The following is a 23,112-nucleotide window of genomic DNA, read 5'->3' as shown; positions in this document are numbered from 1 at the left end:
AACATAGTGTTAATCACAATGTTAACAGCCATTTAATTAGGTAAATATGTCTTCAGCTGATCCATTGTGTTTTTAAACGCATGCATTCAACGCCACGTGGTAGTGCACCCTTAGTAATTGATTAGCAGACTAATTAACTAATTAACCCTCCTTGTAGCGGCTGGAGACAAAAAAATGAATACTCACCTCCAGCTCTGGTGTCCTCCACATCCTCTTCCCACGTGGCTTCAAGTGGATGATGCACGAGATCAGTGACATCACCGTGCTCCTGCATCTTAAAGAGGCTTTACACCCCACTGCTGGCACCAGCCACAGAATGACTTGCAGGCGTGTCATATAAATGCAAGCTGGTTATTATACACTGAACCCAGGGCCAAATTATCAAAGGGCACTCACCGAATATATATTAAATATGTAAAATACTAAAATACAATGTTTCCAAATATATTGTATACACTGTAAATTTGGCTTGTAAACTTGATTTGAAGAGGATCGTCCCGCATAATACAACTCAAAGGTAATAATACAAATTGTATGTAGTAAAAAAACATAGTTTGTAAAAAACATTCTTTTTTAAAAAAAATTCCAGAGGTTTGCAGCAGTTATCATCAGAATACGAGGCAAAATAGTCTGCAGTGGACAAAGAGGGATTCGTAATAGTCGGTCATATAGCACTGTGTAAGCAATGTGTCTTCTTCACTGCTATTCCTGTAAATCCATACTCCTGGATGTGGGGGTTAAATGGAGCTGGACCCATTTCTTGAATACAGGTCCTTTGCAGGTCTCTAGAATTAAACACCTTTCTTGGGAACATGGAGGCTCAAATGATGTTAAAAGTCTCTATTGTTCTATGTATTGTTTAATGTAATTTGATACAGATAACTATACTTTATGGTGCCAAAGTGATTATTCCCAAAATACGTCACTCGGGTGATACCAGAAGTACTCAGGGTAATAGTCTCCTTTATTGCCCTCATCCAGGTTGTAGAATACAGGATACACAATACCGGCATCAGTCTTGTGTTTGTCAGTCAATCTTTCCTTGAGATTATGTTCTGGTAATGGGCGAGAGGTTTCCATCTTCTCCAGTAGCTTTTCATATATCTTTATCCACCTGTGTGTGTGTCTTCCATATGTCTGTGAGAGATGTCCAAGATGTGAGAGCACAGGATTTCTAGCAATGAGAGACGTCCAGCTGTCCTAGCCTCGCCGTACCAGCCGCCATGACATTGTCTGTCTGACATATATAGTAAAAGTAGAGGTGTGTCTTGTAGTGTTTGGATGTTCTGTGTCCCTATATATGGTATTCCTATATATTTAGGCTTGATGTAATGTACAGTAGCTCATCCCTTAAGCCGATATAGATTGTGTATGCCAGCAGCGAATGGATGGCTATTACTTTAATTCCTCATGGTGTAATACTAATGAATATTGTACATATATAATATTTAACAATGTCGTACTACTGTATGATAGATGGGGAATGGCTCTTTAATGCAATATTACAACAGTTTGGGGATTTGTTGGATGGGGGCCGCTTAAAAGGACATCTGTCATCTGTCAGACATGTATGACATCCTAAGGAGGGAAGTGATGGGAGAGGGGGAGATATGGGGGGACATGGGAGTTTGCAGGGGCGTAACTACAGTGGTAGCAGCCATAGCAGTCACTATGGGGCCCTCAGTGTCAGGGGGCCCGTCATCCGACCTGACACAATAAAGAATGGAGGATGTGCACCATTATATCTATATTGTACTGCACATGTCCAGCATAATATGTATATAACATATACTGTGATGTATATATGCAGTATCTGTGATGTGTATATGGTGTCTGTATACAATGTAGGTGAATATGTTGCATATGGCACTGTATGTATGTGTATATGCACATGAGTGTATTTATATCTGATTGTAAATCGCATGTGTGAGTATACTAATATGTATATTTTTTAAGTGGGAAGGGGGGCCCGTTCAGTAGCCTGCTAGGGGGCCCTGTCTCTCCTAGTTACGCCACTGGGAGTTTGTTTTTAAATTTGAAATTCGATTCATAACAGAGAGGTTTCCCGAAGGTGGGGGGACAGAAACACTCTGGCACACTGACCAATCCCATGGGACTAGGGACACAGCTCTACATACAGAAAGGTACATTTTGATCTAATTTATCTTTTTTTGGAAAAAGAAAGTTATACTGTAAAAACACTGTCATTGTGTACACTATTCTCTATGGGGACAGGGGGGAGCCAGAAAAGGGCTCCTGATGACAGGTTCCCTATAAGCATAAACAGGATCTTATTTGGCACTGTTACCAAATAAAACTAACATAAGAACAATAGCCATACAAATTTCAAATGATCCCTCCAAACTGACAACATACAGAAAATACCAACATACTGAAAACTAGACTCTATACAAAGACCATCATAACCAATAATTTCACAAATACAAACTCAACTCATTGGTGATCTTTACCCCCATATTGTCATTATACAAACACCGCCATGCAAAGGATAATATCACTAATGTGTACAAGACCCAAATAATAAAGCAACATCATGACCATAACAATTACATAATGAATGATAACCTATACACACAGACCAGTACCATCATATAGTGACCATATAGTATTCGATACCAGTCCTGCAGAGAGGCCACAGTGTAATGCAGTGACTTACTGAGGACGTCCCTGATATTGTCTTTTCCCTTGGTTCTGATCTTCCAGATGACTTCTTCCAGCCAGGAAGTATCTCTGCGGGTTTATAAAACAGGCATGGTAATCATTCTATATACTCCTTACACCTGACCCCCATATAAATTATATATACCCCTCACACCACAACTGACTACACTGTGGACCCCTAAACCATTTAAGCAGTGTCCCCCATTTTTAGCAGCGGCTCGGACTGTGATTCTGTGACACTGGAGGAGCCCTCTTCTGTGGTCGAGTGAATCCAGGAAATTTGATATATTCAAAGGATGGAGTTTGTTGGTAGCCGGGGACTATGCAGACCCAGACAAAACAATTTCTTCATGGATTCTTTGGGAGACTTACTAGGTAGCTCACCTCTCCTGTCTAGCTTCCTCCCCATTAGGGTTTGGTAACACATGGCGCTAGTGCTGCAATAAGCATGGAATAAGAGGGGCTCAGAGATTGGGGCGGATTAAGAGGGCAGCAGAGAACGGGGCAGAGAACGGACCGTGTAAGTGGGGCTCAGAGAACAAGGCAGATTAATAGTGGCTCAGAGAACAGTGCAGAATAAGAGTGTGGCAGAGAACAGGACAGAATAAGAGTGTGGCAGAGAACAGGGCAGAATAAGAGTGTGGCAGAGAACAGGACAGAATAAGAGTGTGGCAGAGAACAGGACAGAATAAGAGGGTGGCAGAGAACAGGACAGAATAAGAGTGTGGCAGAGAACAGGGCAGAATAAGAGTGTGGCAGAGAACAGGACAGAATAAGAGTGTGGCAGAGAACAGGGCAGAATAAGAGTGTGGCAGAGAACAGGACAGAATAAGAGGGTGGCAGAGAACAGGACAGAATAAGAGTGTGGCAGAGAACAGTGCAGAATAAGAGTGTGGCAGAGAACAGGGCAGAATAAGAGTGTGGCAGAGAACAGGGCAGAATAAGAGTGTGGCAGAGAACAGGGCAGAATAAGAGGGTGGCAGAGAACAGGACAGAATAAGAGTGTGGCAGAGAACAGTGCAGAATAAGAGTGTGGCAGAGAACAGGGCAGAATAAGAGTGTGGCAGAGAACAGGGCAGAATAAGAGTGTGGCAGAGAACAGGGCAGAATAAGAGGGTGGCAGAGAACAGTGCAGAATAAGAGTGTGGCAGAGAACAGGGCAGAATAAGAGGGTGGCAGAGAACAGGACAGAATAAGAGTGTGGCAGAGAACAGGGCAGAATAAGAGGGTGGCAGAGAACAGGGCAGAATAAGAGGGTGGCAGAGAACAGGGCAGAATAAGAGGGTGGTAGAGAAGGGGGCAGAATAAGAGGGTGGCAAAGAAGGGGGCAGAATAAGAGGGTGGCAGAGAAGGGGGCAGAATAAGAGGGTGGCAGAGAAGGGGGCAGAATAAGAGGGTGGCAGAGAAGGGGGCAGAATAACAGAGGAAGCGGACCAATGAGAGGGGAGGGGGAACAGATTGGTGGTCCATAGTTAGAGGCAATATACAGGGCATTGTATAACATAAGGGTCATTGGGGGAGATTTATCAAGCTGTCTAAGAGAAAGAATTTGCTTAGTTCCCGGGAAACACATGCAATTGATATCCCGATCGCATGCGTTTCTCTGGAAACGCATATGCAATCGGCCCGAGACCCTCCCCCTATGCGCTAGCGTCCCGTTATGAACGCGATGCTGGCGGAAGGTGTGAACGCGCCCTCACTCTTAGGCCGGCGCCACACAGCGCGATTTGTCTGCGCTTAAATTAACGCAAAACACCGGCGGCTCGTTCCCGATCGCAGGCGTTTCCATAGAAACGCCGATGCGATCGGGCCGAGGCCCGCCCCGGTGGGCGCGACTTTGTCTGCCTTTGTCTGCGTTTGTAGCCTTAGGCTACATTCACACTGACGTATGGGGACATATATATACGGCCGACGTATATACGGCTGATATACGTCCCCCATAGACGGCAATGGGCGCACGGCACCCTACGGGAGCAGTACGGGCCTATCTTTGTCCGTAGTACGGCGCCGTGCGCCATAACTTCCTATGGAGAGGGGCCGGGGTGAGCTGCGCTCTCCTCCTCCTCCTCTCCCCGTGCATTGCCGTTGCCTGCTACGGTACGGTACGGGCGGGCAACGGCAGTGTGAATGTAGCCTTAGGCTGGATTCACACTACGTACGGTACGGCGGGCACACAGCAGTTCGCGGGGAGAGGAGGGGGAGAGCGCTGCTCACCCCTGCCCCTCTCCATAGGGATACATGGCGCACAACATGTCCTATTTTTTCACGGGGTACCGCTCCCGTAGGCCGCCGTGCGCCCATTGCCTTCTATAAACGTCGCTCGTATATACGTCCCCTAACTAACACACTAACTAATTCACACTAACTATGCTTTAGTGTGAATGCAGCCTTAGACAGTTTGATAAATCTGTATTATAATGTGTTGGATAAGGGGCGGGACAAAGGGCCTGGTTTATTCTGCCTCTTTCTGTGAAAGCTCTGATATACATGAGAAGCACTGAGGCCCGGGAGCCGGTACAGCCGCTCCGCTATGTGTTATTCCTACTTTTAGTTAAACTGGACTTGAATCATCAGATGATCTGCCACATGGACTACATTTCCCACAATAACCTGGGTCACGTGACCCGTCAAAAGATCTATCCACGCCCCCTTTTTTCCCAGCATTCACCTGCTTAAAAACAAAGTCCCACGTGACAGCCGGTGAGAAGAAGCTGTCATGGCGTCTCCCAGTGAGCGGCAGCACCTAGCGGCCGGGGGCGGCGGCGGGAGCCCCCGCACAGGGCCGGAGCTGCTGGACTCTGTGGATGACGCGGAGGGGCTGTACGTGGCGGTGGAGCGCTGCCCGCTGTGTAACACCACCCGCCGGAGGCTGACCTGCGCCAAGTGCGTCCAGAGCGGAGACTTCGTCTTCTTTGACGGGAGGGACACGGAAAGGTAACCGAGTTTCTGTATGCGGTGCCGGACCATGTAGAACGCCGTCTACACTGAGAGGGAGTGAGCTTTGCGGTTTTACTGCGTTTATGTCGTGGAATACCCGCCCCATTGGAAGTTTCCCGCGACTTCCGTACCTGCGGTATAGTACGTTATTATATGCACGTGTTCACACTACAGACAGTATGGCAGCCTGCGTTCTGTGGTCAGAGTATCCCCCACTTATACAGAATGATCCATGTAATAAAGTCTCTGGTGTATTTGTGTTATCACTTCACCATGTGAGGGGCTTAGTGATGTGTTTGGGGCAGTGTTATACATATTTGTATTTCGGCTTCAATTCTGTACAATGATTTCTCTTATTCACGTGTTAAACTCTCATACCCACAGTCTAGTGGGTTTTCCACAAATCTGAGACTCCGGATCCTGTGTCACACCAGGACTTCCAGTTTACCGGAATCTGATGAGATGTTTTGTGACCTGCTTCTGCTAATAGCCATACTTTGGGCAATCTCTAGAGAGTCGTACTGTACCATGTAATATATTTCTCTACCATTAGCTCATCTTACTGAACAGAGGATTTTCTTTATTTTTGACACTCTATGCTCAAATGCAGCCTAACTGAGCCCGAAGTCATTGTATGTGGTGGTACTTGAACCTGTCACACAGAAAATGCAGTCGGATCAGTAGGTAGCATAATGTAGAGCAGGGGGTGCTGAGCAGGTGGTTCATAGTGTCCTATCTGCAGACAGCATGTTATAGAGCAGGAGGAGCTGAGCAAACTTTGCTGGCAGCATGTTATAGAGCAGGAGCTGAGCAGGTAGTTCATAGTATCATATCTGCTGACAGCATGTTATAGAGCAGAAGGAGCGGAGCAGATTGTACATAGTGGGTGCCTTTATCAAGGGTTGTAAAACAATGGTATTTGACTAGACAGTCTGATGCTGGATGATAAATCTGTCATAGTTTAAAGGAACACTCCAGTCACAGACGGTTTGTTGAATTATCCCTAGTGCAGGGCCAGAAGGGAGGAGCAGGACTCTAGGGATACAATGTCCACTTCCTCTCTTCAGGCCCTTCAGGTGCTTCTTTCTAATACTATGCATACAGATAGCAGTCACCCCAATATGGAGAGTGGGGATCAGCTGACTTGGACACTTCAGACACTGACTCCTTTCCCACACGGGTTAAATATGAACAACCACCTAAATCTGCAGATCTAAGGCTTGTGATAAGGGTGGTGAAAAGAACCTGGAAGGAAAAGTTACATATTTTATTTGTTTCCTGGAACACATTTTTCTGTAACTTACAGGAAGAGGTGAGACTGGAGGCGAGGGCAGAGACTCGTTATTTCTAAACTACAACAGACACAAGAGCAGGGAGTCTCGTGTGATATTGTCGGGTAAAGGAATAGAATAACCCTTATTAATGAGGGGGAGACGGATCTTCACTTAGTTATTCAGGACTGTACATTTTCATGTACAGCTCCTACTCCTGATTGCAACTTTTACTGTGGACATCTCAGTGTCTGTGGTTTCTTATGTCATTTTAGAGAGGAGAATATTCTCTGTAATATTGCATCAGAACTTGTGGGGCATTTATCAGTGCTTCTATGCCGCTTTCTGTAGAAGCATTGAAACTTTTTTCAATTTTTCTTGTGCGCTGCATATGCCTCTCGATGTATCCGACAGGGTTGGGGTGGCTGTTATTGCCCTTGTTTTGAGTATAAAACATAAGCTTTAGGGGGGAATTTGTCATGGAGGACTGTCTTTAGGCCGCCATAGACGCAACCCCCCCCCCCCCCTTCCATAAGCGGCAATGGCAGCACTGTGCCGCTCTGTAAACGGGAAGATGATAGGACAGATCCCATCTTTCCCTGTGTTTACGGCCGGTGCAGGCATACAGCAGAGTGCATGCAGCCTTAGGCTACATTCACACTGCCGTTGCCCGCTGTACTGTAGCACGCGGGGAGAGGAGGAGGTGAGCACTGCTCCTCTCCATAGGGATTTACGGTGTTGTAATACGGGAAAAGTTAGGACATGTCCTATCTTTTTACCGGGTGCGGAGCGGTATGGTGCCGCACGTGTCCTGCACCGTACAGCTCCCGTAGGGTGCTGTGCCCCCATTGCCGTCTATGGGGGACGTATATATGTCGTCCATATATACGTCCCCCTTGCGGCAGTGTGAATACAGCCTTAGACTGTCTTGAGAGAGCGCTGCCCGTAATAGCCCTCAGCAGTGTTCTGTTTCTCTGATATGACATATAGATAGAGATAAAGAGGATATGATAGGAGAGATAGATATATTTATCTCTATCGGCAGCCTCCAGGTAGAGACTCCATGGGGGGGGGGGGGGGAGTTTATCATACATTGGTGCTCATGGCGCTGGCGTGACTGACCCTGACTGTACCAGGTGAGATGCACAACCTGGTTTTGGATTTGAAATCTCACTGAAAAACCTGAACCTGTATCTAAATATTATTATTCTATAAGTTGTGTGTTTGGATGAGTTTGAATGATTTATCCCTCTTCCTGTAACCTCCGCACAGCGTGCAGGATGGGAAATACTGACTCCACCCGTCGTGTTATCATTCTCAGGAGGGTTTGGGAATTGTTCCACCGGATATGTATTTGTCAATTACATTCTCCTGATTATTGAGTAATGATTACGGAGTCTGCGATGGAATAATTGCAGGGTATTGGGATGACATTGACTGACATAGATATGCAAATTGCAGGCCTTCTGATATCCTCTATACGTGTGATGCAAGTTGGGGAGGTGGCAGAAGGTAAGTTAGAGGGTAGAGTGAGGGCCCTGCAAATGTTTCCACAGCTAAAATGGTCTAGAAAATCTGCAGATGACAGTAAGAATGGAGTATTTCTGATGGAAATGGCAATGGGTGCTATAGCATGTCAGCTTCCTGCTGCAGCTCCACATCTGACTAATCTCTGTGCGGGATAGGAAAAAGTCCACGGAGTATCTGCAGTGAATCCTCTATGAATCTCCATAAGTTACATGCAAATCCACACAGATTTCCATCCGGGTGTTACATGCACAGTTGGGTGTCTTGTGTGTATGTAGCCTAATATTTATTGAACACCTTCTCCAAATGAGGTTTACTTGGCCATAATAATTGGCTCGTTAAAAGCGGTTTTTAAGATAAAAATGTTTCAGAAACTGTGCAGTCAGTTTTAAAATATTATATGTTTCAAAACTCATTAAAAAAAAAAATGTATCTCCAATTTCAGTACTGAAATTTCTTTGAAAATCGCTATTTAACTTGTAAGCTAAGTGGCCTACATAAAATGTATAAGCAGACCTATGGGAAATGTTAGTTACTGTCAGAAAAGGAGATAATTTAGACTTGTGAAAATATTAATATTTTCGCTCAATGTACATATTTATATTTTATTAAAATTTACCACACTAAAATGTTTATAATGGGCACATATTGAATGAAGTGGCAAGTGCTAAATGTTTTCCTAGAGCCAGGAAGTAAATATTGTACTGATATCATAGACCGGAGGATGTTTATCTCTGAGGCAGCAGTATATGAGGATGGGATGTATACAGTCATGGTAATGTTAGCTGAAGGATGCTCATTCCACCCCGACTCCCTGCATCATCCACTAACCCGTACATGCTACAAGATCAGCCCGGAGTGAATGGAAAGTTTATGTATTTACTGGCACGTGAGATATGGCTTCCATAAATGACTGTGTTGAAAATGTTTCAACAATGTCAATTTTTTTTTGTCCTTTTTTAAAAACTTTCTTTTTTTTTTTTCTCATTAATGTTCCCTCTGCAGGTGTTTATTTTGACAGGAAAAAAAATAGATCTTTTTGCCAATTTAGAAAAACTGAAATATCTCATGGTGATAAGTTATTCAGACCCCTTGCTGTGACACTCGTATACAACTCACATGCTGTCCATTTCCTTCTGATCCTCCTTGAGATGATTTTAATTCTTCGTTGCAGTCCAGCTGTGTTTAAACTGACTGGACTTGATTAGTAAAGGCACACCCTGTCTATATAGCACATGAGAATCATGAGGTCTAAGGAACTTCTCCAGGAGCCGAGAGACATATTTTTGGCAAGGCACAGATCTGGCCTGGGTTACAAAAGACATGTCTGCAGCACTCAAGGTTCCTAAGAGTAAATTGGCCTCCATAATCCTTAAATGGAAGAAGTTTGGGATGAACCCTGACCTGGCCGTCCAGCCAAACTGATCAATCATGGGACAAGAGCCGTGAGAGACGTAAAGAAGAACCCCAAGATCACTACAGCCTCCACCGGTCGGGGCTTTATGACAGAATGTGCCGCTGGAAGCCCCTCCCCAGCGCAAGACATATGTAAGCAGCATACAGTGTGCAAAACGCATGAAGGGCTCCCAGACTATGAGAAATAAGATTCTTTGGTCTGATGAGATGAATATTGAACTTTTTGGTGTTAAATTTGAGCTTTATGTGTAGAGAGAACCAGGCGCTGCTCATCACCTGCCAAACACAATCCTGGTGACACATGGTGGTGGCAGCATCATGCTATGGGGACTGGTCCACTAGTTACAATTGAAGGAAAGATGAATGTGGCCAAGTACAGAGATCCTGGATGAAAACCTCTTCCTGAGAGCTCTGGACCTCAGACCGGGCAGAAGGTTCAACTTCCAACAGGACAATGACCCTAAGCACACAGCTAAAATAACAAGGCAGAGGCTTCAGAACAACTGTGACCATTCCTGACTGGCCCGGACCTAAACCCAATTGAGCATCTCTGGAGAGACATGAAAATGGCTTCCACCAACGTTCACCATCCAACCTGAGGGAACTGGAGAGGATCTGCAGGGAAGAGGCAGAGGATCCCCAAATCCAGGGGTGAAACCTTGTTGTATCATTCCCAAGACTCCTGGATTTACTTGCTCCAAAGCTGCTTCTACTCAATACTGAGCAAAGGGGCTGAATACTTGATCATGTGAGATTTCAGTTTCTTGTTAAATAAATTAGCAAAAATATCTACTTTTTTTTTCTGTCAGGATGGTGGGCAGAGTGCACATTACTGAGCATAACATTTTTTTTTTTTTTTTTTGATCTTGCCAATTGGCTGCAATGAAACAAAGTGAAAAATTTTAAAGGGGCTGAATATTTTGTGTATCCACTGTATATCTGAGGATATGTAGCTTTGTATAGCAGCTGGGTTTCTCATTGCATGTTGCATCCAGCAGAGGGAGTATTGTGTATAGCGGACAGTCTGGTCCTACTGTTACTACCAACATAGGATACAGTGGGATATGGGAAATGGAGTTTAGAAAACTGGTTGTCAGTAGCATGACTGCTAAAGTGCGGATAGTTCAGGGTCCTATTAAAGGGGCTGGACGCTTTACATCATGTATTTTGTTAACTTGCCAATATACCTATTAAATATATTTGTTATGCACAAGTTTCCTGATCTGTAAAGAAAAGTTCCTGGGTCAAATGTCTTTTTTCCTCATCAGCCAGACATAAGACCATAAAATGACAGCAACTGAAGGGTTATGTGATCTCTGTCCATGATCAATCCCCCTCCAGTGTCTTATGGTACTATCCATGAATACTTGCATAAGGTCCTGGAAGGCAGATCCTGGTCATGTACAGGTGCTGAGGCTGGCTTTCGGCATATATAATGTGACACAGTTGGGTTGTGTGATGTGGCCCTTAGTCTGTCAGAAAATAACTTTTGCTGTGTAAATCCAGATTTAAAGGTGAATATACAGGCAGATATACAAGATGGGGTCCGTAGGTTTGTTCTTAAGTTGAATTTGTATGCAAGTCAGAACTGTATACTTTATAATTGTAAACCCAGCCAACATTTTTTGGGTCTCTGTCACAATTGTATTTTTAAAATGTTGGGTTGTGATAAGAACCAGGATTGACAATAAAGCTTCATTGCAGACACCAGTGATAACTGTTATGGATCTTTATTGTACCCTAGGACTAAAGTACAGTAAATTACCAATATCCAGAGGTCCATTTGTAACTAGGGGTCGGGTGTTCTTCAGTAAGGGACTGCCTGTACTGCAGCACTTAAATGGCCCTGGTTCCTACCCAGCACTTTGTAAGTAGTATAGTGGCTTTGCTTGGTATTACATCAGTGTCCTATTCATTTGCATGGGACGGAGCTGCGTGATCTCACTCGCCTGTGAACCAGAAGTGGAGTGCTTGCATGCAGCCTGCCCGGATCCCATAGGGATGTCTGGGGATTGAAAACTTGGCTGCATTCTTCCAAAAATAGCGCCACACCTGTCCATTATTTGTGCTGATATTGCAACTAAGCTCCATTCATCTCTATGCAGCGGCGTTACAATGCCAGCACAAACCATGATCGTGCGTATTGAAGTTTTTTGAAGCAGCCATGTTTTTCGCTGTTATAAACCCAGAATTTCCCAATAAGGATATTTTGAATGTGGAAAGCGTTGTCCATTAGCTCTGGTCCACTTCACAAAACTAACTAAAGACCTGTGTATGGCAGAAATGGCAAGAAACTGTACATTTTCTGGAGGAATTGCCCTTTGATTGGTTTGATTTTCTGAGAAATCAAAGGTGCGACTTATAGTCCAGTGCGCCTTATATATGAACCGTACTTACAGACGACAGCTGCCTTGAACTGTGCACACGTCTGCCACCTGCTGGTCATTCACCCTTATAATTAGGTGCGCCTTATACTCCGGTGCGCCTTATATATGAACCTAGACGTCATAGTAGGCATTTATTGTCCGAAAAATACTGTAATCCCTACATCGACGTTATGTGCAGAAACCTAACCCAATCTGCTTTATATAACTTATACATAGACGTACATCTAGTGCAGTGGTGGCGACATTTATCAAGGTCATAGGTAGTTTTTCATAGTTGGTGGTTGGCCACTTGCTCTTAAATTTAAGAGGGTAACTAGAAGACCCTAATATTATACTTGCCTAGTTGAAATGTCTCATTTTGTTGCTGTGATTTGTTGGGATAGGCGGTGTAGCTGTTTATCTCCTCCATAGACGTTGGCGTCCAGACTAGTCGTGACCGATTCACTTTAGTCTGATGCGGCTTCCCATAGCCATTAATCTCTGCCGCTCACTAATGCGTCCTCTTATTGCTCAGTAAACACTTTATCTAACAATTTTTTTTGATCTTTTTTTTTTAGGTTTGCAGACAAGAGGGAAAGATTAAATCGCTTAAGGGAAACACAGCTGGATTTTCAGAAACAGTAAGTGGCCCTTCACATAAAACGCTTTACTTCAAATAATGACTGCAAACTGCGGTTATTAAAATTCCTGCTGAGGGTGGTAGTGTTCTCTGATCACTCATCTTCTCACATTTGGACTGTATTGTTAGAAACAAGAATTGACACGATTGGGTTATGACTTCTGAGCCCCGGAGCCAGGAAGATGAAATGATGGTTCTGGAATAGGAAAGGTGGCAACCCCCCCCCCCCCCAGTTGTACCAAGAGTACAATAGCTGAAGTCAGCATTTCAGTGACTTGTCATGTGTTTTTAAGGAAATGCTTTGGGGAACATTTCTGGGGCATTTTTTCTTAGAGCTTTAAATTTGTGCCCTTCTGCTGTTCTACCTATAAAATAACATGTGCTGACCCCCGAATGGTTTGCTATGACTCTATGACCAGGCTGCGCATGCGGGAAGGGGTGAGTGTACCCCCATTCTGCAGATAGGTGCTATAGGTGATCAATGTAATTGTGACCTAATCTGTAGATTGGAGGAAAAAAGCCATTCAGGACACATTTACACTTGTGGGTTTTTTGTTTTTTTTTTTTTTTTTTTTCTTCTTTGGCCTCCGGTATAGGGTATGTTGCAGCGTTTTCTTACAATAGAGGGCTAGGACATATCGCACTGTATACACATACAGTGGGATGTCCCCCTGCTCCCTAAAAGTGGGAGAAGGAGTGAACATCAGCAGCAGCCAGAGACTGACTGCTGACAATATTCAGGTTGTTTGACCCAGTGATGTTACGGTCTTTGTATGGACGGTGTCATCACTGGGGTCTCCAGATTGTACGTTCAGAGGGTTGGTGTGGATGCCATGCAATCTCATCTAATCACTATAGACCTCAATGGCCTCAGTAGGCTGGAAAGACGTAGCTTGCTGTAACTCTCCATCATGTGTTCCACAGACTATACAACGTATACTGTGCAGACAGCGGTAAAAAAGATGCCCTTCACCTGCCAGTGTGTGTATGTACAGCAACGTTTCGCCCTCTATGAATGTGTTACCAAGCCTGATAATTGCCTTCATAGAGAGGCCAAAATGTTGTTTTTATTTTTGTCACAATAGAATAAAATAAGAATAATTTTTAGTGCGACGTGAGGACATGAAATACAACATCAGATGTCAATATGCAGTGAATTTGTATGTTTTGGTGTTTATATCATGAGATGTGTGAAAATCCTTCTTGGTTTTTAGGGTGGCATCAGTCGTAGAGGGCAAGTTGGCAGCAGATAAGCTGGTGAGTTCTATTGACCTTTGTCACTGGAGAATGATCCTTTAGACTTGTGTAGACTGTGTATATTAGTATGACGTTCCTGGTGATCATCTCATGACCAGGTCTCTTGGCCTTGGCTTTTCAGCCAGATCACCTGCTGTGAAATAATAACTTGTAACACTACATTGATAACCCAGAGATATAGTTATAGATAATTTGTGGTGGTCAACTCTTTAGTCCCACAAGTTTAAAAGTTTTGGGACTAATTAGGTGCAAGAATGGGACAATTTCTCAACCAAAATTTGAACAAACATCTGGGCTACAAAGATGTGTATATATTATAGCACTGAATCCTTAAGGCAGCTAACTTTGAGACTTTTTAGGCACAGTACTAAGCGCACCAAACTGTGAAGAGTCTCTCAAAAAGTTGCACAAAGAAAAAGAAAGCAATAGGACAAAAGGAGTGATACATGTATCTGGATTCCTTGACTTCTATATTCTGAGTCCAGTTGTCTGAAGAACCTTCTCTCTCCTAGAAATGGAAGATCATGTCTTGCAAGATGAGGATTGAGCATCTGAAGCAGAGCATATGCAATGGGAATGAGGAGATTGCAAAGAGTGAGTAGGTTTATGCTGCTCTTCATCTGGTTATGGGCATGTGATAAATGGCAACCGGACCCCCAGCAATGCAGACAACAGGGGTTCTCACAGGTGTCTGCCTACTCCATGCAACAGTGTGGGAATGACGGAAATTGCAGACGCATACTCCTGCTGCTCCATGTTTTACTCTGGATTGCTGGAGGGGTCCAGGGGCTCAGCAATTCCTATAGTTGTTCCTTTTAACTATTTAACTAAATCTAGTGGGCCACTGAAAACCGAACCTGTCACCAGATTTTACCCCATTAAACTACTAGCCTCCTCAGGTAGGGTATGAAATGTCCTTTCCAGAATTTCCCCACTTTTTTATGTGAATCGCCTCAGCTCATTTACGTGCAACTTTGGCGAAGAGTCATTATGCTTGAGATGAGTCAAGTTTAGAGGCTTCAAGAGGCGTTTTAATTCTGATGCTCTTATCTTGCGTGTGTTTCTGTGAGTTACAGAACCGGAGATGGACTGTTAGACATTGTTGGAAGTGTATGGTAATTGGACTTTTAACTTTCTTATTTTCTTTATCTTTGTAGCTCACAGTGCCAGAAGCCTATTGCTATCTGACAGATAAGATTCTTGTCTTTAACATGCCGTCTGAAGTGTCTCTCACCCTTTTAGCTTTTAAATGGGTTTTCCCACAAAGAAAAGTTAAGCCCTATCCACGCACAGGTCCTAACTTGCTGATCAGTGGGGTCTCAGTGCTAAGACCCCCACAGATCACGAAAAAAGGTCTCGATGGGGTCCCACGTACCTCCGTCAAACCCCTTGTCGATCTGTCAGACTAATGGAGCAGACGGCCACGCATGACCGTTCTGCTCCATTAATCTCTGCTCCATTGGAGATCGGTGAGTGCGCGCTCAGCAATTTCTGTCAGCTCTATAGAGATTAATGGAGCAGAATGGTCATGCTTGGCCATCTGCTCCATTAGTCTGACATGGCGACGAGGGGTCCGACTGAGTTTTCATGGTCTCTAAGGGTCACAGCACTGAGACCCCCACTGATCAGCAAGTTAAGCCCTATCCCTAACTTTTCTTGGTGGGAAAAACTCTTTAAATTTAACTCATCTCAGGCAAATCTGACTCTTCTCGCTTTCACATTTATGAGGTTTCGAATAGAAAAGGCAATTCTAGAAAGGACATTCTTGATGCCCTACATGAGGGAGGGAAGTAGTTTAATGGGGTTAAATGTGTGGACAGTGAGTTGTCTACATTCTATCAGCAGCAGATGGAGTAATGTCTATCCAGCTTTGTATTTGAGGACCTGGGTTCAGTCCTTCTACAGACATGACACGCAATGCAAACATGCCTGAAATCTGCAGGGCGGAGGTTACAAGAAGCCTCTTGTTCCTTATTATACGGCTTTTTTTTTTTTTTTTTTTTTTTTTTTTAAATCTTCCGCTTTAAAACGACTATTTGCAGAAACTTTCTGAACTTGTGGAAATTTCCCTGCTTGACGAATGAGCGGAAAATGTCTTTTTATAAATCTAAATTCATTTAACCTAAGATTCAACTCAAATATTTATCTGCGCTAAAATAAACATCAGATGATGTCCCCACAGAACATTAAATGAAGGCGGCTCGTGGCTGGAGGCCGCACTCTGATTAGAGGCGCAAATCCGACCTATAAACCTGCAGTGTGATCCTAAGGGATCACCCCCCAGGAGGTACGAGCCAAGGGGAAAAGGTCCTTTCCGATGAGTTTATCAACAATCTCAACACTTAGTATTGTCTCTTTTAGAATGGAATTTTGCCAATTTTATCTGGTCATGTGCATTACGTTCAGCTTGTATTGTAGATTATTCATTACTGTCCTATTGTGTCGTGTCCACTGCAGAAGTGGATATTTCCAGCACAAATCTGAGCTGATGTACAATATCAGACTGGACTGATCCTCGCTACTCTGATACTGTGACCTGTAATTTAGGTTTCCGTTGTGATTGTTGGATACATGGAGATCATTTGCGCATTCTATATTATCATGAAGAAACCTCAGTCTTTATAGAACTTCCAGTTTTGGCCACAGCTGCCTTTGATGAGACCGGGCAGTAAATGGGCAGGGTCACCCGCCATTGATGCCTCCTAGCATTTTGATCACTTTTGCTTTTCTTTCAAAGATTCTGAACTTCTTTCCAAGTCCAAAAGATACAACCAAGATCTTTACATCAGGAGTCAAAGGCATCAGGAGAAAAAGGAGAAGCTCCAGAGGAGGAACCATAAGCTCAGTGCGGTAGTAGAGAAAAGGAACAAAGATCTGAAGAGCCGACACGCGGAGCTGGCCAGTCTACGGAGGTCGCATATACTGGAGCTGACTTCTGTTATATTCCCATTAGGGGAAGTGAGAAATGTGACCAGGTAACCCAAGACTTTACCTTCTTAATGTTGTGTATTAAACCACTTCTGTCTGTATGATGCCAGTTCTAGCTGGTGCCAGTGCAGCAATCTTTAGGCTCTGGGGCTCCAGGCATCCTCAAGAGAGTGCAAAGCATACTACCACTTTATAATATACAATCCTAGAGTGTAATGATAAAATAATGAACACTTCTATGGCTCAGTAATGTATCTTTTGTAACATTGTGTTATCAGGGATCCGGCTGACGTTTCATTTGAGAATGACAATGCAATGACCTCTAGCACTGTGAGCAAGTTGGCTGAAGCCCGCAGGACGACTTACCTTTCTGGGAGATGGGTGTGCGATGATCACAATGGAGATACAAGCATTAGTATAGCCGGACCATGGATCACTCTGCCCAACAATGGGGATTATTCTGCTTACTACAACTGGGTGGAGGAGAAAAAGACCACGCCAGGACCAGGTGATGCTCTGGTGGATGCTGTGATTTTCCTATTTGACTGTTTGCCGATTCTGGCACCAGACGCAGATTGCTGAGTCCACTTTGTACTGACTATGCTCTGCTCCTGCAGTGCTCCAGTATGGCCACCATTAAGTAGTTCACACTCAGTTAGTTGTCTGAACACTTTCTCCCCAACCTCGCCATCAAAATGTTGGAATGCCCTTTTAATGGGATCTCTGAATTAGGCGTCTACAAGTGACTGTACATAGAATTCTTTCTTTTTTAATATAGAATTTTTTTTTTTTTTTTTTTTTGCAGAAATGGAATATAACAATCCGGCGTACACGATCAGCGCTGCATTGTGCTATGCAACTCAGCTTGTCAACACTCTGTCACACATACTGAATGTGAACCTTCCAAGAAAGCTTTACAATAGGTAAGACCTTACCAGGCGCTGGGACATCTTGTGGATCTATTCCGGCTTACTGTGTTTTTAACCCCCACATGATTTGTGAACGAGCATAGGAGGCCGGACACTTATTACTCCTCTCTTGTAAGGGACTATTCAATACTTCTGTCCGGGTCTCCATCCGCTGCCAAAATAGGACAGTGACAGATCCAATAGACCTTTGCTCACTCCCATATTATACAGTCATATGAAAGTTTGGGCACCCCTGTAAATATTAATCATTTTTAGCTATCGAAATTTGTGTTATTTGTGCTATTTCAGTTTGATATATCTAATTACTGATGGACACGGTAATATTTCAGGATTGAAATGAGGTTTATTGTACGAACAGAAAATGAAATATGCATAAAAACACAACTTGACAGGTGTAAAAGTATGGGCACCTCAACAGAAAAGGGACATTAATAGTTAGTAGATCCTCCTTTTGCCTCTAGTTGCTTCCTTTAGCTTTTAATGAGTTCCTGGATGAAGGTATTTTTGACCATTCCTCTTTACAAAACAATTCCAGTTCAGTTAGGTTTGATAGTCGCCGAGTATGGACAGCGCTTCACATCATCCAACAGATGTTCAATGATTTTCAGGTCTGGGGACTGGGATGGCAATTCCAGAGCATTGTAATTGTTCCTCTGCCTGGGTAGATTTGGAGCGGTGTTTTAGATCATTGTCTTGCTGAAAGATCCATCCCCGGCGTAACTTCAACTTCGTCACTGAACATAATTCTCAAGAATCTGCTGATACTGAGAGGAATCCATGCGACCCTCAACTTTATCAAGATTCCCGGTGCCGGCATTGGCCACACAGCCCCAAACCATGATGGAATCTCCACCAAATTTTACAGTGGGTGGCAAGTGTTATTCTTGAATTGCTGTGTTTTTTGGCGGCCATGCATAACGCCTTTTTGTATGACCAAACAACTCAATCTTTGTTTCATCAGTCCACAGGACCTTCCTCCAAAATAAAACTGGTTTGTCCAAATGTGCTTTTTGCATACCTCAGGCGACTGTTCTCACCATTCTTCTTCTCTGCCTTTCTGATATTTTTCTTGGGCTGCCACTTCTGGGCTTAACAAGAACTGTCCCTGTGGTATCAATTTCCTTACTATGTTCCTCACAGTGGAAACTGACAGGTTAATTGTCTGCGACAAGTTTTTGTATCCTTCCCCTGAACAACTATGTCGAACAATCTTTGTTTTGAGGAGCCCATGATGCCTCCTCAGGGGAGATTCAAATAGGAGAACAACCTGCATGTGGCCACCTTAAATAACTTCTCATGATTTAGATACACCTGGCTATGACATTACCAAACCAATTTAGTGCTTCGGTAAGTCAGTAAAAAATAGTTAGGAGTAATCAAATCAAGCAAATGATAAGGGTGCCCATACTTCTACACCCATCAAATTTTGTTTTATTGCACATTTTCTGTAAGTACAATAAACCTCATTTCAATCCTGAAATATGACGGTGTCCATCACTTATTAGATATATCAAACTGAAATGGCTGTTGCAAAAACCTAAATTTTGATAACTAAAAATGATTAAGATTAATAGGGGTGCCCAAACATTTTCATATGACTGTAGCTTCATCTGCACCATGGTAGATCCTTCCCTCTTATTCAATGAATGGGTCCATTTGGAGAATAATTGGTTGCGGCTGCTTCCAGCTATATGTTTCCTTTTTGGTAAAATGTTCTTGTTCCTTCTGGATTTTCCGCAGTGAATTTTGTGGAGAAAATTTGAATCGGTGGAAGTTTAATCGAGCAGTGAACAAGCTGAACTCCAACATCCTCTATCTGTGTTTTTCTCAGGTCGGTATCATTGTATGATCTTCCACAACATCCCTATAATACAGAGAGGAGACCCTGCGTAGCCGTAATAACTGCTCTGTATCCTCTTATCACTTGTATTCAAGCCCCCTGCAGTAATATTTCATTCTGTGGAGAGCCAGATTGAAGTATTGGGGGCAAATGTGAATAAGGAATCCTAGTACCCCTTTAATAGGGTGACTAACATACATTTCTGGACCTGAACTTACTGTGATTATAACTGCAACCCTTGGGCTAGTTCTAATGACTGGCTATTTGGCGGACCTCTTCATCCACTCATCTTGTCGTGCTCTCGGTGCCTGGCTGGATGCCTCCTGTGTTGGAGAGAAGGGGGCAGTCTTGGTTTTTGTATGGAGGCAGCCACTCTACCCACCCTGGAGAGTGAGAATTGCCCTGTTGGGGTGACATCTGAATTGGTTCTTACAATCACACTGGGTCCTGGTCCGGAAGGAAGTTATTTCTCTAAAATAACCCAATGTATATACATCCTGACAGAAAGATGGGGCGTCATTAAAAACTAGATCTCCTTGCTTGTATCTGGTAAATGGCTACACAGGCAATACAGTTTTAAGAAATGGTTATGTGTAGCAGGATTTGGTTATTCCTCCTGGAAACGCATGATTACACTGACCATTGGAGGTTACAAGCCACCCGATGGCAACGCCGATCTTTACACCAGCTGAATAATGTCCAGTCCGTGCTAATGGTATTGTCGTGGCTAGTGACACATCCTTTTGATGATGTGGGAACTCAGGCATTAGTTTAGTCATATACTTTCAGGAGGAATAACAGAGCAGTGTAATTATGTTCAACGTGCTAAAATAGATGCGTCAGTAGTGTGTCATAGCTTTTTGTTTGGATGTGATAATATGTGATATCTGCTTCTTCTGCAGCATGTGGACTTGGATCTGCTGCACCCACTACATACACTCAGGAACCTCATGTACTTGGTCAGTCCAGACAGTGAAAACTTGGGCAGGTGAGCTGGAACCTTTCTGTTTCCATTGTGCAGCAGTGACAGCATTGTGTTGGCACAGAGTCTGTCCTTTGTACTCTGGAACAAGCCAGAGTACAGCAAGCTCAATCCTACTAACCACTCAACTCCATGTACAGCAGCTTTCGGCCCAGACATCCGAGAAGGTTTGTTAAAGGAACACTCCAGTCACCGCTGATTCTTTGAATTATACCTACGGAATGGAGGAGCAGGTCTCTAGGGTCTAGCGGGGTTCTAAGAATACAATGAAAATTAGTCCTGCTGCTCCCTTCAGACCCTGCACTGTGTATTATTCAATGAATCTTCTTTGGCTGGAGTGTTCCTTTATTAGAGAATAGTAGTTGGGTAAGCGGTAGGACATATCCCACTGTATGATCAAATGGTGGTTCGGACCCCTTAGAAGCAGGAGGAAGTAGACACTGGGAGTATCGCAGGGGAAACTGACTGAACGTCGGTAGCTCATATCTTGGGAACCTTCCTTTTAACGTATGCTCGGCAGAGGCTGGAGATGGATACAATACATTGCCTGTAGCGGCCTCTGCTGAACATATACAACATTCAGCAGGATGGAACGACAAAGCTTGTTGCAACTTTCCATCCTTTTTTTTTTTTTTTTTTTTTTTTTTTCCCTGCAGGATGTGACTTCTACTGGTCAGAGGGGCACAAAGGAGGCCTCCACCTGCCAGTATGTCCATGTTCAAAATATATTGCTGCACATGTCAGGAAAAGAAATGAGAACATAGCCTAATTTGTGTTGTTCAATATTTGTCTGTCCCATTGACTGTAATGAAGGCTTTTATATGGTATATCCATTACATAGGATACAAAGCTGAACAGTCCATGTTCTGTCCTTTAGGTCTGGACCCTTTGAAATAAGTGCAGATCTCGAAGACTCCATGGAATTTGTGGATCCAAGTGGTGCTGGTGAGAGTGACGAGAGCGGAGGCGAGCACATAAGTGATGAAGAAACTGACCTTGGCACTGACTGGGAAAATCTGCCTAGTCCCAAATTTTGTGACATCCCCTCTCAACCACTGGAGATGCAGGAGAGTGAGAGCACAATGATGTCTCAGCCCATCGCTAGCAGCAGCGCTGGTGGGATGATCTCCTCCGCCGCTGCCTCTGTCACCTCCTGGTTTAAGGCTTACACCGGGCACCGCTGATACACAGCCTGACTCATGGCGGAGAACAAACTTTCTATACATTTAGGCTTTTATTCTTTTGTGCACGGATAAAGTTTTCTACTATTGACAAGGATCACGTCTAGACTTTCCTATGAGTGTCTCCGTTCTGACCGCACCAAGCCCAGGAAATCTGGACATGCTATAGAGGGGTTTCCTCTCCATCCATGTGTATTCAGTATATAATGGGGAGTTTATATTTGGCTCCTATTTTTCATCATTTGTGATGGTGCCATGATATGATTTAAGATGTGCCAGGAATGCCCCCGTGTGTATCTGTAAGTCTTCCCTACTATTCGTGTCCTGGTCTTGGTCAGCACATGTAGTTTGTTCATAGATCAGCCTAGCAGCTTCCACTAGTCCATGCCCTGCACTATATATGGCAGCCAAATGTAATGTGAACTGGGCCCCAGATGTGCTGTATCCCCTCTTATAGAAGACCAGTCACATATAGCAGCCAGACCGAGAGATTTTACTCCTTAGCTAGATCCTTGTGCTGCCTATAAGCACCAAACCCCACTAGGAAAAGGGGTTGGTGGTCACCATGTAGTTTAGGAGATAATTCCTTTGGAGCAGGTTTAGTCATTTACTGACTACTAATGTCTAATGGACTGAAGGCCAATGATACTTTGAGATACAAATTTTAATTTTTAAGTGTTGCATGATTTTGAATAACACTGGTCAAAATCTGGAACCATGAATGCCCCCCCCCCCCATACGCAAATTAGTTCACGATTTATCCGTTGCCCATTATGAAATGATTTTAACTGAAATGCCTTTTTTTTTTAATTTTATTTTTGTTTGACCTCAACTTTTTTTATTACTTCATGCTGTCTCTCTATGTGTGCTGAATACTGAAGTGTTTACTGAATGCGCCATACAGGGATTGTAATGACTGAGAGATGTTTGCAAAATAAAGGTTTTAACTTTTTGTTTTTATTTTTCTTAACTTCACAATAACTTGTTACCCCATTTATTTATGTGCCTCTTTCACTCGTGGGAGGAGTCATGGGCCATAAATTGGCTGGTCCTTCCCCTGAGGAGTCGGCTTGGTGAAAATAACAGAAGGGAAGATCCGTCTGTTTTGGGAGACACATATTTCTTTTGATTCCTCTAGTAGATTTTTTTTAAATTT

At 43.6% G+C, this 23,112-nt stretch overlaps 1 protein-coding gene across 1 annotated transcript; it reads left to right on the top strand.

Annotated features, from left to right (window-relative positions):
* The first annotated feature begins 5,358 nt into the window (after positions 1 to 5,358).
* On the top strand, positions 5,359 to 22,908 carry ATG14 (autophagy related 14). The gene is made up of 10 exons (XM_072115743.1): positions 5,359 to 5,616; positions 12,778 to 12,840; positions 14,054 to 14,096; positions 14,609 to 14,690; positions 16,834 to 17,071; positions 17,303 to 17,532; positions 17,830 to 17,947; positions 19,694 to 19,784; positions 20,696 to 20,781; positions 21,653 to 22,908. Exons 1-10 carry the CDS (start codon positions 5,399 to 5,401, stop codon positions 21,957 to 21,959), a joined length of 1,476 nt encoding a protein of 491 aa, XP_071971844.1. The 5' UTR covers positions 5,359 to 5,398; the 3' UTR covers positions 21,960 to 22,908.
* The last annotated feature ends 204 nt before the right edge of the window (positions 22,909 to 23,112 follow it).

The sequence above is a fragment of the Engystomops pustulosus genome, chromosome 7 (genome assembly GCF_040894005.1).
Source record: "Engystomops pustulosus chromosome 7, aEngPut4.maternal, whole genome shotgun sequence".
NCBI classification, from domain to species: domain Eukaryota; kingdom Metazoa; phylum Chordata; class Amphibia; order Anura; family Leptodactylidae; genus Engystomops; species Engystomops pustulosus.
The sequence above is the reverse complement of the archived record's forward strand: the minus strand, read 5'-3'. Positions and strand labels throughout refer to the sequence as shown.

Coding starts and splice junctions, on each gene's coding strand:
- ATG14 (XM_072115743.1), top strand. CDS start 5,399: ATGGCGTCTCCCAGTGAGCGGCAGCACCTAGCGGCCGGGGGCGGCGGC. Junction 5,617..12,777: donor GACGGGAGGGACACGGAAAG/GTAACCGAGTTT, acceptor TTTTTTTTTTAG/GTTTGCAGACAAGAGGGAAA. Junction 20,782..21,652: donor GACAGTGAAAACTTGGGCAG/GTGAGCTGGAAC, acceptor TCTGTCCTTTAG/GTCTGGACCCTTTGAAATAA.